We start from the raw sequence: 13,215 nt of genomic DNA on the forward strand, positions 1-13,215 counted from the left end.
TCAATATTCCCTCTCTCTGAAGTTGACGCCTCGGTTTATTGAGCCTTTCCGTATTCTCAGCATGATTAACCCAGTGGCTTACGCTTTTAGACCTTTCTTCTAATATGCGTATTCCATGCCTCCTCTTCCTCTTCAAACCTTTGGTCTGCAACTGCTTTACCACCTCTGTGCCATGTCTCACCCTGTCCAGGTTGAGAACCATGATGAGTATGAAGTACAGTCCATTGACTCCCGTAGGTTCTGTGGGTACAAACTACCTGGTGCATTGGAAAGGGTACGCTCTTGGGTCTCCTCCACGGACGTACATGTCCCTGTCCTCCTTCGTGATTTCCATAGACTTTTTCCCCTCAAGCCTGGTGGTCCTCCGAGGGGCAGGGGTCATTGAGTAGGGGGTACAGTCGGGGCTGGGCTCAGCCTTTTCTCTGAGCTGGCTGCTCAGCTGTCGGTTAATTGCCAGATCCTATGGCTCCACAGTGACTTACCTGCTGATATTCTGCTCGTCAGCCCTGCTTACTTAAGCTGTGCAGCCCAGATCTTCTCTGCCTTCACATGGTCAACATCAGATTCTCTCCTGCGTGCCTTTACAAAGACTTGCTTGGCTGACATCCCTTCTGGTTCCAGATCCTGCTTTCTGTTCCACTATGCTGACCGTTCCGGTTACCAAACTTTGTTTTGACTACGTTTTGTATTATTAATAATTGTGTGATTTAACTGTACTTCTGTGTCGGTCTGATTCATGGTTTCTGACAGATGTAGAGAAGACCTGTAAAGAGTGGACCAAAATCCCTCCTGAGATGTGTGCAAACCAACTGCAAGAAACGTTTTGCTTGCTAACAAGGGTTTCTCCACCAAGTACTAAATCATGATTGGGGATCAAATACTTTATTCTACTCACTGAACTGCAACTCAAGTTTACAGGTGTTGTACACAAGTATCATTTTACATGCTGAATAATTAACTGCAGTATATCGATGACTCATTCCTTTTTAATTCAGATGAGTCACTCTAAAACTATGCTCTGTTTTTGTTGAGTCATAATTACCTTAGGCGTTATGTAAATTTTGGCTGTTGGTGAAACCTTCATATGACACTAACCACATGATCATCTACATCCAATTCAGATTCTAACATTGTGTAATAGGAAAAATATTTAGGAAAACAAATAAATACAAAAATATATTGCTTGCATGCTTTGTGGAATAATTTGTGTATTGTATATTGCTGGCTAAGTATTGGAGTACTTGGTGTTATCAATTGGCATATGTGGATAGAAGTTGGACTGGTTCAGCAGGCAAACTGACGAGATTTGATTCATGTATGGGTAGGCTGATCTGTATGATCTGAAGTCAATGCATCCATCCACACCCCCCCCCCCACTGCCCCCCACCGACAGAACACAACCGTGCTGCAGGAGGCATTCCCACAACACTATGTGATGGGAGAATCCAGCTTATGTATTTATTGTTATTTTTTTCACCCATGGAAAAGGAAAGAAAATCAAATCTATGGGCTGCCTGAGAGGAGAGCTAATATCATCCTGTTTGGTGCCTAATCAGAGTGGTATTTAGGAAATGTTTCAACTCTAGAGCAGCGGTCTCCAAATCATGGACCTCAAGTTGTTCAGAAACTACAATTCCCATCATGTCTAGTCAGGTCTGTCAATGTCAGAGTTTTACAATGCCTTGTGGGACGTGTAGTTCTGCAACAGTTGGAGGGCCGTAGTTTGGAGATCCCTGCTGTAGAGTTTGCTCTGTGAAGTTTGCTTTTTTGGAGTGTATCAGAACATAAGTGCAATGGACAAAAGTGCAGGAGTTTGAAAACGGCAGGCGTTTGAAAACCAGCAACTATCTTTTGGTAGTACCTGTTTTTGATTCAGAGTAAATATTTTTTAAACGTCAGGTTTAGTTCAGTGCAATATTTGGCGTTTTGTTTTTCATGGTACTATTTGAAAGCTAGATTCTTGTCCTATCTGTATGCAGATTTCTAGTCTGTGTGGTGACATTGCTTGGTTTCTGCCCTTCTGGGATCAGGTGGCTGTCTAAGCCAATTTTATTCTGTTGGGCTGTCTTGCAAAAAGCCAACTCTTCCTCAGGCTGTGCAGGAAAAGGGCAGTGTGGACAACTGTTGGGTCTGGAAGCTTGAGATCCGTATGAGAATGGAGAATATTCATTCACTATTGTCCCACAACTGGGTGGGCTTGGGGCGCAGGGCTCTGCACCCGGAGCCCACCCTATTTTGAAGCCTATTAGAGCCTCTTGCCCTAATCGCGTGGTTCAAACCCCCCCCCCATTGGAATCCATGCATCTGGCGCCCCGAATGTAGAATAGGGGGCTGGATGCATGGATGGCGGGGCGCCCCTAGTGGATGGGCCACCACCGATTGTGCCCATCTACAAAAAGAGTAGCTAGGTAGCCGCTTGCAATTACAGGCCAATGAGATTACTATCTGTTGTAGTCAAGTTAACGGAATCCACTCCTAAACTAGATCGATGTTTTGGACCAGGGTGGTGCTGTGGACATTGCCTATCGTGATTTCAGGAAAGCATTTGATAACCGTTCCACATAAATATCTAATAAATAAGCTACGACTTAACCCTTGGGTGGTTCCATGGATATGCAGTTGGCTAAAGGATAGAAACTAAAGTGTTGTGTACCTGAAGCCTAATAGACTACACTATTGGGGGTACCGTGTTGGGCAGCACTAGCGAGGAAAAAGATCTGGGGGTACTTATTTCAGATGATTGCAAAATGAGAAAACAGTGTGGCAAGGCAGTGGGAAAAGCAAATCAAATTCTAGGATGCATCACTAGAGGGTTCACCAGCAGCAGGTCTAACTAATGTAAATTTTTAGTTGGACCTTATGTGGCATATTGCATCCAGTTCTGGAGACCTCGCTTACAAAAAAGATATGTCACCACAAAAGCTCACTTATCAGTGGAAACAAATTGTTCTTCACATTTCAGCCAATGTTTAAATGTGATACATGCAATAGAAGTGTGTGATGAAAAAGATCTCTGAACCTAATTCTTAGGCCCCATACACACGGGAGGATTTATCTGCGGATACGGTCCAGCGGACCGTTTCCGCGGATAAATCCTCTCGAGGATTTCGGCGGATTTTCATGCGATGGAGTGTACACACCATCGCATTGAAATCCGCGCCGAAATCCTCTAGCGATGACGTGTCGCCGCGATTATGACGTGCGCGACGCTGTCATATAAGGAATTCCACGCATGCGTCGAATCATTACGACGCATGCGGGGGATCCCTTTGGACGGATGGATCCGGTGAGTCTGTACAGACCAGCGGATCCATCCGTTGGGATGGACTCCAGCAGATGGATATGTTCTGCATGTCAGCAAATATTCGATCTGCTGGAATCCATCCCAGGGGAGATATATCCGCGGAAAAAGATCCGCTGGCGTGTACACACCATAGGATCTATCCGCTGAAACCCATTTGCTGGGATTTATCTGCGGATGGATTCTATGGTGTGTACGGGGCCTTAGTGCATCATTTATTCTTCAGAAGTAATTGCAAAATGTTGGTATTGTACTTGAAGTGTGTTTGTTTTTTGTTTTTTTTTATTATTTATTATTATTATTTATTTTGTGTGATTTTGGCTTTGTTTTACATTAAAATATCTTCTTTTCTCTTTTTTTTTTTTTTTTATTAGCAAACTCCGGATCAGCCAGCATTTCTTGAAGTTTCCAATCTCCACATTGGAACGTATATGTTTGAGTTGGTGGTCACTGACACTGCAGATCAAAAGAGTTCAGCCACGGTCACAGTCACTGTGTTAACAACGGAACAGACTGAAGGTCAGTGTAGGGAAGACCCCATTTTTCTTCCTGTGTGTGTCTGGTGGGGTTTTTTTTGTTTGTTTTGTGTTCTGCCTTTTTTAAAAGCCTGGTTTCAGGGTCTTGCTCACATCATCATATTACAAATTGTCTGCTGCTGGTAGTTATTGAAATTTTAGAATCTTATCTCCTCCCCCTCTCGTTGTCGTTCTGCAACAGAAAATCCTATTGCGGTAGGCTCTACATTGCAATACATTAATAACCAATTTTGGTAACGACTATATACAGTAAGGCATTTTAAAGCTACAAAATGATTTTAGGTTCTACTTCAACTGTTTGAGCAAATTAGGGAAAAAGAGACCACATGTAACATTGAGACATCTTATTGCTATCATATGTGAGGAAGAGTTGGGATCATTCAGAGCCAGAGCAACCGGATACCAATCATGCAATTCCTGGCCTTTTGAACTGGAGTCAGGTGGTATGAGGGCCAATAATTGGGGCTTTCTAATGTGCCAGGCCCTCCCTATAAAAGTCAGGGTTCTCCTAAGCCTGTTGTCGGTGCCTATTTGGAGTTGGAGTACATAGATGGCTGACAGAATGATTTCAGAGAGATAGTTACTGCTATATATTGCTATGTAGTATATACAGGGGTGTATTATGCTACATTACAGTGAATTACAGTGTAATGGGTTACAAAGTGTGATTTATGTTTAGAGGAAAAAAGATTTCATCTCCAAATACGGAAAGGTTTCTTCACAGTAAGAGCTGTGAAAATGTGGACCAGACTCCCTCCAGAGGTGGTTCTGGCCAGCTCAGTAGATTGCCTTATTAAAAAGGGCCTGGATTCTTTCCTTAACATTTAAATGTAAAGTTGATCCAGGAAATATCTGATCACCTCTTGGGGGACCAGGAAGGAATTTTTCCCCTGTTGTAGCAAATTGGATCATGCTCCTGGATCAATTTGGGATGAAGGATTGTGTATATGGGATTGTATGATTTTATATAATATATATATATATATATATATATTTTATATTTATTTATTTATTTTAACTAGATGGACTTGTGTTTTTTTACAACAATATGACTATTACCAACAAAGCATGTTGTATGAAATATTAAATACAATTCAGTTGGCATGTTCAATACTTTTTTCCTTGTGAGAGGGAGGGGTTTGCCTAAGAACGATTTTCTCTTTCTGTAAAGTTGCTTCAGTTAAGACAGAGATCTGACTTTGGAGGCGGTGGGTACAAGTCGCCTTGAAGTAGTACAGGAACCTTTTCTGAAGTCGAAGAGACTTCAGTAGTGTGCATTAAGACATCTCTCATTCAATTTAATCTCTCGTGTCGCGCGACACAAGTTGGATCCCAAGTCAACGGTAGTGTGAACCGGCACTTACTGAACTTATTTGTTTTGGTTTCTTTGTATGTATGGATTGTTACCGATGTGTGGTGAAAATTTTACATCCCCATCTGGAGAAGTCATTGAGTATTGCTAGCAGCTGCTAGCGATAATCACAAGTAAATCCCTCAGAGCCTGTTCACACAGGCGCGACTCATTAGGTAACTTAGCCGCCTGACAAGTCTCGATCCGCTGTACAATGGAACCGTTCTAATAGGAGCGACTCAAGAAAAAGGTTCCTGTACTACTTTGGGACGACTTCAGGGCGACTTGCATTGACTTCAATACAGAAGTCATTTTGCAAGTCGTCTATGAAGTCATGGGCAGATTGCCTTGCCGAGTCGCTTGGCAGGTCGTGCTGCCCCAGTGTGAACTGACTCTTAGGGTAGTTGTTCAATCAACTTGGTACATTCAGTCTGCCCATACACGGTTCAAATCAAGGGACTAGCCAAGATTCCAACAGTCTATGGCCGGCCTTACAATGGATACATATTTCTGCTTTGTGCCGTGTTTTTCTTTTAATGTTCTAGTATTGATCCTAGTACTATATTGCTATTAGATTGTGGGCTTGTTGAGGAATAAAAAATGATGCAAATGGTTCACTGTTACTGTAAAGAAATCAATACCATAAATACATTTTCTATGTTGATTGTAGAGTACTGTCTAGCTCCTATGAAAGTGGGTCGATGTCGTGGGGCCTTCCGGAGATGGTACTTCAACCCAGATGTAAATGACTGTGAAGAGTTTGTGTTTGGAGGGTGCAAACCAAACAAGAACAACTATGTCCAAAAAGAGGATTGTAGGCAGGCATGTGTCAATTTGTCTGGTGAGTCATGGGGCACTTGGGGTCTCAAGCTGAATTTCAACAATTTTGTCAGATTAATAGAATAGAAATTAATAGAAATTTTTGAAAAGTATTCTGATACATTGGTACATCCAAATAGTTTCAGCATAGGATTTTTACAAATAACTTCATCCACTGTAAATGTTATCTAAGGTTCTACAAGTCTAACTGGGTGGTTTCCAGGTGTTTAGAGCTCTTAAGGGAAATCTATAATGAAGCATGGAAGCTGCCACGCCAGGCTGGATTTACACTGATGCAAATTGAATGCGGTTTTTCCCTGCATCCAATTCGCGGGACAGGTGAGTGTGACCGGCTCTCAATGGAGCCAGTTCACACATCTCCGGGGTGGCATAGGATGCCATAAGGTGAAAAAACACGGAGGTTTACAACCCCTTTAATCTCACCCCTTTTTGATCAAACATCGTAGCGATACATTCTTCTGTTTGTGGTGCACAGCCCTTTTCTTTACTTTACGTGCGGTTTCCTTCCACTAATCACACAGGTATGTGCTGTGCAATACAGGTGCAGTGCTTTTAGCATAATTTAAAAAAAAAAATATTTAAATGGAATGAAATCACGCTGGATTGCACCAAAAGTAGTGCATGTGCTCCTTTATAAAACGCACCGCAATCGGATCGCATTGTACTAGAGCCTGTGTAGACAAATACTGTTTGTGGCCTGTGTTTGGGTGTGTGTCCAAGTTAACATTCACACCCCCTGCAGATCGCAACTGTGCATTTTGAGCGTGGTACAGGAAACTCGCACAGAATGCAGGTTTTCCGCACTGCGTTCTGGCGTGAGCTGGCCCTGGCGGTATGATTATGTCAGATTTTTGGGTCTCAAAGCGGTACAATTGTTTTGCATAGAAATTTGGCGTTTTATATTTTAGGCCCGTAATTCTTAGTAATAACACACTTACCCGTATTTTCCGGCGTATAAGACGACTTTCTGGATGCAAAAAAATGCATCCAAAGTCGGGGGTCGTCTTATACGCCGGGTACGGTCTCCGTGCTGCGAGAGCGTCAATGATTTAAAAGACGCTCCTTCTCAGTGTGTTCTGTGATAGGAGGAACACAAATCTTCCCAGCAGCGCCTCTGTTCTGTGTTCCCCCTATCACAGATGCCTTCTCATCCTCGGAGGAGATGAGAAGACGTCCGTTCTAGGCGGAACACAGAAAAGAGGCGCTGCTGGGAAGATTTGTGTTCCTCCTATCACAGAACACACTGAGAAGGAGCGTCTTTTAAATCATTGACGATCGCAGCGCGGAGACTGTCATCGCATCGCACCGCACCGCCTGCTATTCAGAAAAAAAGTGAGTAAATGCACCGTTTGCAGTGATGGCACAGAGAGGGGGGCAAGTGATGGCACAGAGAGGGGGCAAGTGATGGCACAGAGAGGGGGGCAAGTGATGGCACAGAGAGGGGGGCAAGTGATGGCACAGAGAGGGGGGCAAGTGATGGCACAGAGAGGGGGGCAAGTGATGGCACAGAGAGGGGGGCAAGTGATGGCACAGAGAGGGGGGCAAGTGATGGCACAGAGAGGGGGGCAAGTGATGGCACAGAGAGGGGGGCAAGTGATGGCACAGAGAGGGGGCAAGTGATGGCACAGAGAGGGGGCAAGTGATGGCACAGAGAGGGGGCAAGTGATGGCACAGAGAGGGGGCAAGTGATGGCACAGAGAGGGGGCAAGTGATGTAATGGCACAGTGAGGCATGTAATGTAATGTAATGGCACAGTGAGATTTGAAAAAGCCTGTTTCTGTCAGCGGTTCTGGCTACCCCTCAGCTTCCAGAAAGACTTGTAAGAAGGGGGTAGTCTTATACGGCGAGTATATCCCAAAACCAACATTTTTCCTGGAAAATTAGAGGGTTGTCTTATACGCCCAGTCGTCTTATACGCCGGAAAATACGGTAAATCTGTCCAAACCAGAGTCTAGTAGACATCCCGGGTATGATAAAGTTTGAAACACAAATCCTAAATTAAAATATATTGACTATAATTATAAAAAAATAAGAATGATAATAAAATGAATTTCCCCACAATTCACTACCACTCAATTCTGCAAGTGTTCTTATTTACTATCACTGTTTTCTAGCTGGTCTTAAACCATTTTTGACGTAAACGGACACTTTTTTTGGTTGCTATGGACAATCTCCAGTTTCCAGGCAGAAAGAACAGTGGGCCAAATCCACAGCCCCGCAGCGCAACGTAACTTAAGTGATTTAAGTTACACTGCCGCAAATTTCCTAAGTTAGGTATCGATCCACAACACACTTACCTGGAAATTTGCGGCGGTGTAACTCAAATCCGTCCGGCGCAAGGCGTGCCAAATCTAATGGGGCGAGTCCCATTTAAATTAGGCGCGCTCCCGCGCCGGACGTACTGCGCATGCTCTGTCGGGTAACTTACCCGACGTGCATTGCGCTAACTGACGTCGCTCCGACGTCATTTTGCTTAGACGTTAACGTAAATGGCGTCCAGCGCCATTCACGAACGTCTTACGCAAACGACGTAGAGTTTAAAATTTTGACGCGGGAACGACGGCCATACTTAATAGGGCTTAGTCAAATAGTACTCAGCCCTATTTTTACGCGGCGTAACTCGACGTAAACGACGTAGATTTAGCACGACGGGCCTGTCGGAACGTTCGTGGATCGCCGTAAGTGTTCATTTGCATATTCTAGGCCGGCCGCAATGGCCTCGCCACCTAGCGACCGGCCTAGAATTGCATCCTTAAGATCCGACAGTGTAATTCAATTACACATGTCGGATCTTCTGCCTATCTATTGTAAACTGATTCTGTGGATCAGTTCCATAGATGGAAACGGGGATACGACGGGGTATCCCTTTTGTGGATTACCCCCAGTATATATAAAATAAAACTGCATGCAGGACACTGGAGAAAACACTAGGGACAAATAGGATATGAAATAATTTCATACAGTAATCTGTAAGATTAGTGTACTGTATGTATTGTGAATTTTGTCATTTTTGAATTTGGCTCCTCCCCCGTGCGTTGCGACGCTTGCAGGGAGCCTGGCACACAGGCATCGGGCAAAGGAAAAAGCCCGCGGACATAGCAAGGGTGTTTTGTGTTCACATTACACACTGAACTAGGCGGCTGTTCAATGCTTCTGGATATACTTTCCAACGTCATAGCGCAAAACATTCCGAATCCCCCAATTCAACCTCCCCATCCCCTATTTATTACATTGTCCATGGAGAATTCATACACAGACAAATCCACCATTAAAGTTTTGGTAGTTGAATATTGCATTTTTTATAAAGGTTTATACATCGGACTAAAAAAGAGGGACACAGACATGGTGGTGGACACGGCTTAAATATGAAATGCCTTCCAATTAACCAATTTATGGCGGATATATTTATGTAAAGCTGCTTTTATCTGTTATATTTTTTTTTTTTTCAGACCTTTCTGGCAAAGGAAGAAGGATGGAGCCGGGTAATTTATTTATTTTTTTCTCCTGTGTAGACTGGAAATATCTGATTTATTTGATTTTTGTGCATATTCACAATAACTTGCTGAAGGCCCTCATAGAGAGGCTTTTAGATGCAGATTATTCATGAGATGCTCTGGTAGACAGATTGTCAGGTGGGTTGCAGTAGCAAAGAGGTTGTGATACAGCATATAACAGCATTGCTGGTATTGGACAGGAAAGAATGTCTAAAAGATGCATCAACTGGTGTCCTATTGCGCTACTTATTAATTTTAGTTCTGTGATGACAGGCTGCTGTGGGAAAATCCATTTGTACGCTCCATTGGACAATTGTCCGATTTTCTGCAGACAAATGTTGGATAGCACGCTTTAAAATTTTCCACAAACAAATGTGTGTTGTCGGATTATCCGATCGTGTGTACACAAGTCCTTCGGACAAAACTCCAAAGTACAAACACGCATGCTCAGAAGCAATGCTAACCATAACACAACATTAGCAGAAGTTGCCCAAAGGGTGGTGCTAAAGAGCTGAAAAAACATAGTTTTGTATTTGGCCAACAATTCTTTGCCGTTTTGTATGCAATACATGTTCACGGCCAATGCCCTTCGGACTAAAGTCCTACGCTTTGTCCGTGGAAAATCCGATTGTTTGTCTGAGGCTTAAAGCGGTTGTAAACCGCATAAACTTTTTTTTTTTTTTTTTCAAACCTGCAAGGCAAAAGGCATAATCGGCTAGTATGCACCGCATACTAGCTGATTATGAAATACTTACCTCGGAACGAGGTGAACACCACTTACCTGGTCCACGCCGAGCAGGATGTCATCTTGCTCCGGCATGTCTTCCGGGTATCGCCGGTCCAGCGCTGTGATTGGCTGGAGCGGCGATGACGTCACTCCCGCACGTGCGCGCGGGAGATTTAAAATCGTCAGGGTCCGGCGAATGCCGGTCCTTTCGCCGTGGATTCCCCCCTGCGCATGCGCCGCCCGCATTGCGAGGGGAATATCTCCTAAACCGTACAGGTTTAGGAGATATTCTTTATACCTACAGGTAAGCCTTGTTATAGGCTTACCTGTAGGTAAAGGTGAAAAAAGTGGGTTTACAACCACTTTAAGTGTTTAAATTAGTGACCATCTGACCAATTCCATATTTTCTCTATCCTAAAACTTTAATTATTTACAGTCACACCCTTCTGTGATTGACGCTGCACTCCACTATTCGTTCCAAGTAAAATAAGGATTTAAAGTGTTTCTAAAGGTTTATTTCTTTATTTATTTTATTCAAAGGATAACTGATTTATATTTACTTGCTCTATGCAATTGTTTTGCACAGAGCAGCCCGCGTGCCTCCAATAGCAAGCCTCTTGCTATGAAGGGAATTGGCGAAGGAAAGGTCCTGTGAGTGGACATCCATTCACACAGAGTGTGATTCGGCCCCGCCCCTCGCTCTCTCCTCATTGGCTCACTGGCTGTGCTTGACAGCAGCAGGAGCCAATGAGGGGGGAGAGACCCAGAAATGCTACTGCTTTAATACACATCGCTGGATTGAAATGGGGCTCAGGTAAGTATTAGGGGGGCTGGACCCAGTTTTTGTTACCTTAATGTAAAAACCTTCTTCCCTTAGATGCCTCTGTGTGTGTGTGTGTTGTTTTGTTTTTGTTTTTTTTGATCAGCCAGAGCCGACTGGAAAAAAAAGAACAGATTCCTCCATCCGCATAAGTGAAGTGGATGTAGGAATCCTCCCTGCTGTCAGATACACTGACCAGCAGCTTCAGCTGATTGTCTGTCTGTCTGAGTGCCGCTGATCGGCAAAAGATTTCCAACAGTCCTGTTTGGTCATAGATAGTTTGACATTCCCTGCTGAACTGGACACATTTCGATCCATCTATGGGCAGCTTAAGCCAGCCTTCATATATAATGCATGCATTTATTGCACCTTCTGTGAACTTCACTCATTCATAACACCTTTAATTTCACCTGGTGTTTCTGTATTTGTAGTGTGCAATGGGCTCTGCTACCCTACCCAGTTCCGCTGTGCTGATGGCTGCTGTATTAACGGAGGTCTTGAATGTGATGATACACCAGACTGTGCCGATCATTCTGACGAGGCATCATGTGATAAATGTAAGTATGTCTCATGTGAAATTTAAAATATGTCGCTATTGGCTCTGAAGACACTCCTTTTACTTGCTTAGAAAAGGAACATTCAGTAAAGTAAGTTGTCATCCTGATCTTTGGGGTGCGTGTGTGTGTGTTTTTTATTTTTTGGCTGTTTAACATGTAGCAATTTTGTTACTACTTCACCTACTGATGTCCAACTATTCAGACACATGGGAGTCCTGCAGATGCTGTGCATCTAAATGGGGTAGACATGGGTGAATTCATGTCATAACAAAAATGTAGGCATTGGCCATAATGGATTTCTGTGTCTAATCTAAGTGATAAATTGATGAAATCTCACAATGTACAAATTTTAGCGAACATGTTTATTGCTGTGAAGCCAAAGATAATTGGAGGTTGGAACCACAGTGAAGTAACTTTTTCATGCAAAGTACTATTTACAATACAGCACTTAAAGGAACACTAAAGGATTTTTTTTTTTAGCTAAATAGCTTCCTTTACCTTACTGCAGTACTGGTTTCATGTCCTCATTGTTCGTTTTTGCTTTGAAGTAGCTGTAATTCTGCTGTGATCTCCACACTTCCTGCTTGTCTGGCTCCTTATGAAAAAAACTCATGGGAGCTTCTCACTGTGGTCCAAGCTGTGTGTCTAAAACTCCTCAGAACCAATCCGATTCATTTTAAAAACAAAACACTGCCCTGGATTTGTTTGTTTTTGTTCTGTGGGTCTCTTTACTTCACATAAACATGAAACCAGTTTAAAACCGAAAGTGAAACTAGAGGCACATTATATGATAGAATTTAATCTATTTTTAATCATTTTTAAAAGGAATCGGTTAACTTTTATGTCTCTATACCCTGTAAACAGTCATTTCAGCAAAAAAAAAAATTTCCTTTAGTGACCCTTTAAGCTGGCCATAAATAGTTTGAATTGTTGCTGGTTTCTTAGGGCTGAAATTTATCTAGTGGGTGGTCCTATCAACCTCCTTCCATTGGGGTAGGTAGAAGCACTACAAGCAGTTGTGCTGCAGTGCCAGTAGCATACTGATAGGAGGGGAGAACAGAGTTACAAATAAGTGATCTTCTCAGTTTTCCCCTTCTACTTTCACCACCTAGTCGCAGGATGGAGGTGTGGATGGGACCCGTTTGTTACCAGACTTCAGCAGAGAAAAAAAGTTCTCCCGGCCTGCCAGAGAGGGCTGAACTATGTGGCAGAGCTGTGTAAATTTCCGGGCGAGATACATTTCTGTACATATCCTTTGCCTGTAAAACTGCTTTTTTTTTTTTTTTTTACATGCACTTCCTTTGTGTATTTAGCGGTTTGCCTGGAATTTGGCTTTAATGTGTAGTTTACAGTATGCTTACTCAAGTGATCAGTCTTGTGTTTCCTTCATATACTGTAGCTCTTATCCCCAATTAGAACTTCAATATACAGAGGCTCCTGAATATACTAATATTTGAATAGTCTCCTTGGGATAAAACATAATTTACCAATACAGATGCAGATTACTTCAAATAATATTGTTCCATTTATCAGGGTTCTGCAACAGTATACCTAAAACTGTTTTTTTCTTAACCACTTGCCTCATATGA

The 13,215-nt window shown here is 43.0% G+C and overlaps 1 protein-coding gene across 1 annotated transcript in view; it reads left to right on the forward strand.

The window, feature by feature from the left end:
- SPINT1 (serine peptidase inhibitor, Kunitz type 1) overlaps nt 1-13,215 on the forward strand; it is a 72,767-nt gene that overhangs the window by 43,302 nt on the left and 16,250 nt on the right. The window contains exons 3-6 of the mRNA XM_040332889.1: nt 3,676-3,820; nt 5,859-6,029; nt 9,478-9,510; nt 11,501-11,626. Of these exons, the coding sequence (XP_040188823.1) occupies nt 3,676-3,820; nt 5,859-6,029; nt 9,478-9,510; nt 11,501-11,626 (475 nt within the window). The remainder of the gene's footprint in view (nt 1-3,675; nt 3,821-5,858; nt 6,030-9,477; nt 9,511-11,500; nt 11,627-13,215) is intronic.

The sequence above is a fragment of the Rana temporaria genome, chromosome 13 (assembly GCF_905171775.1).
Source record: "Rana temporaria chromosome 13, aRanTem1.1, whole genome shotgun sequence".
In the NCBI taxonomy this organism is placed as follows: domain Eukaryota; kingdom Metazoa; phylum Chordata; class Amphibia; order Anura; family Ranidae; genus Rana; species Rana temporaria.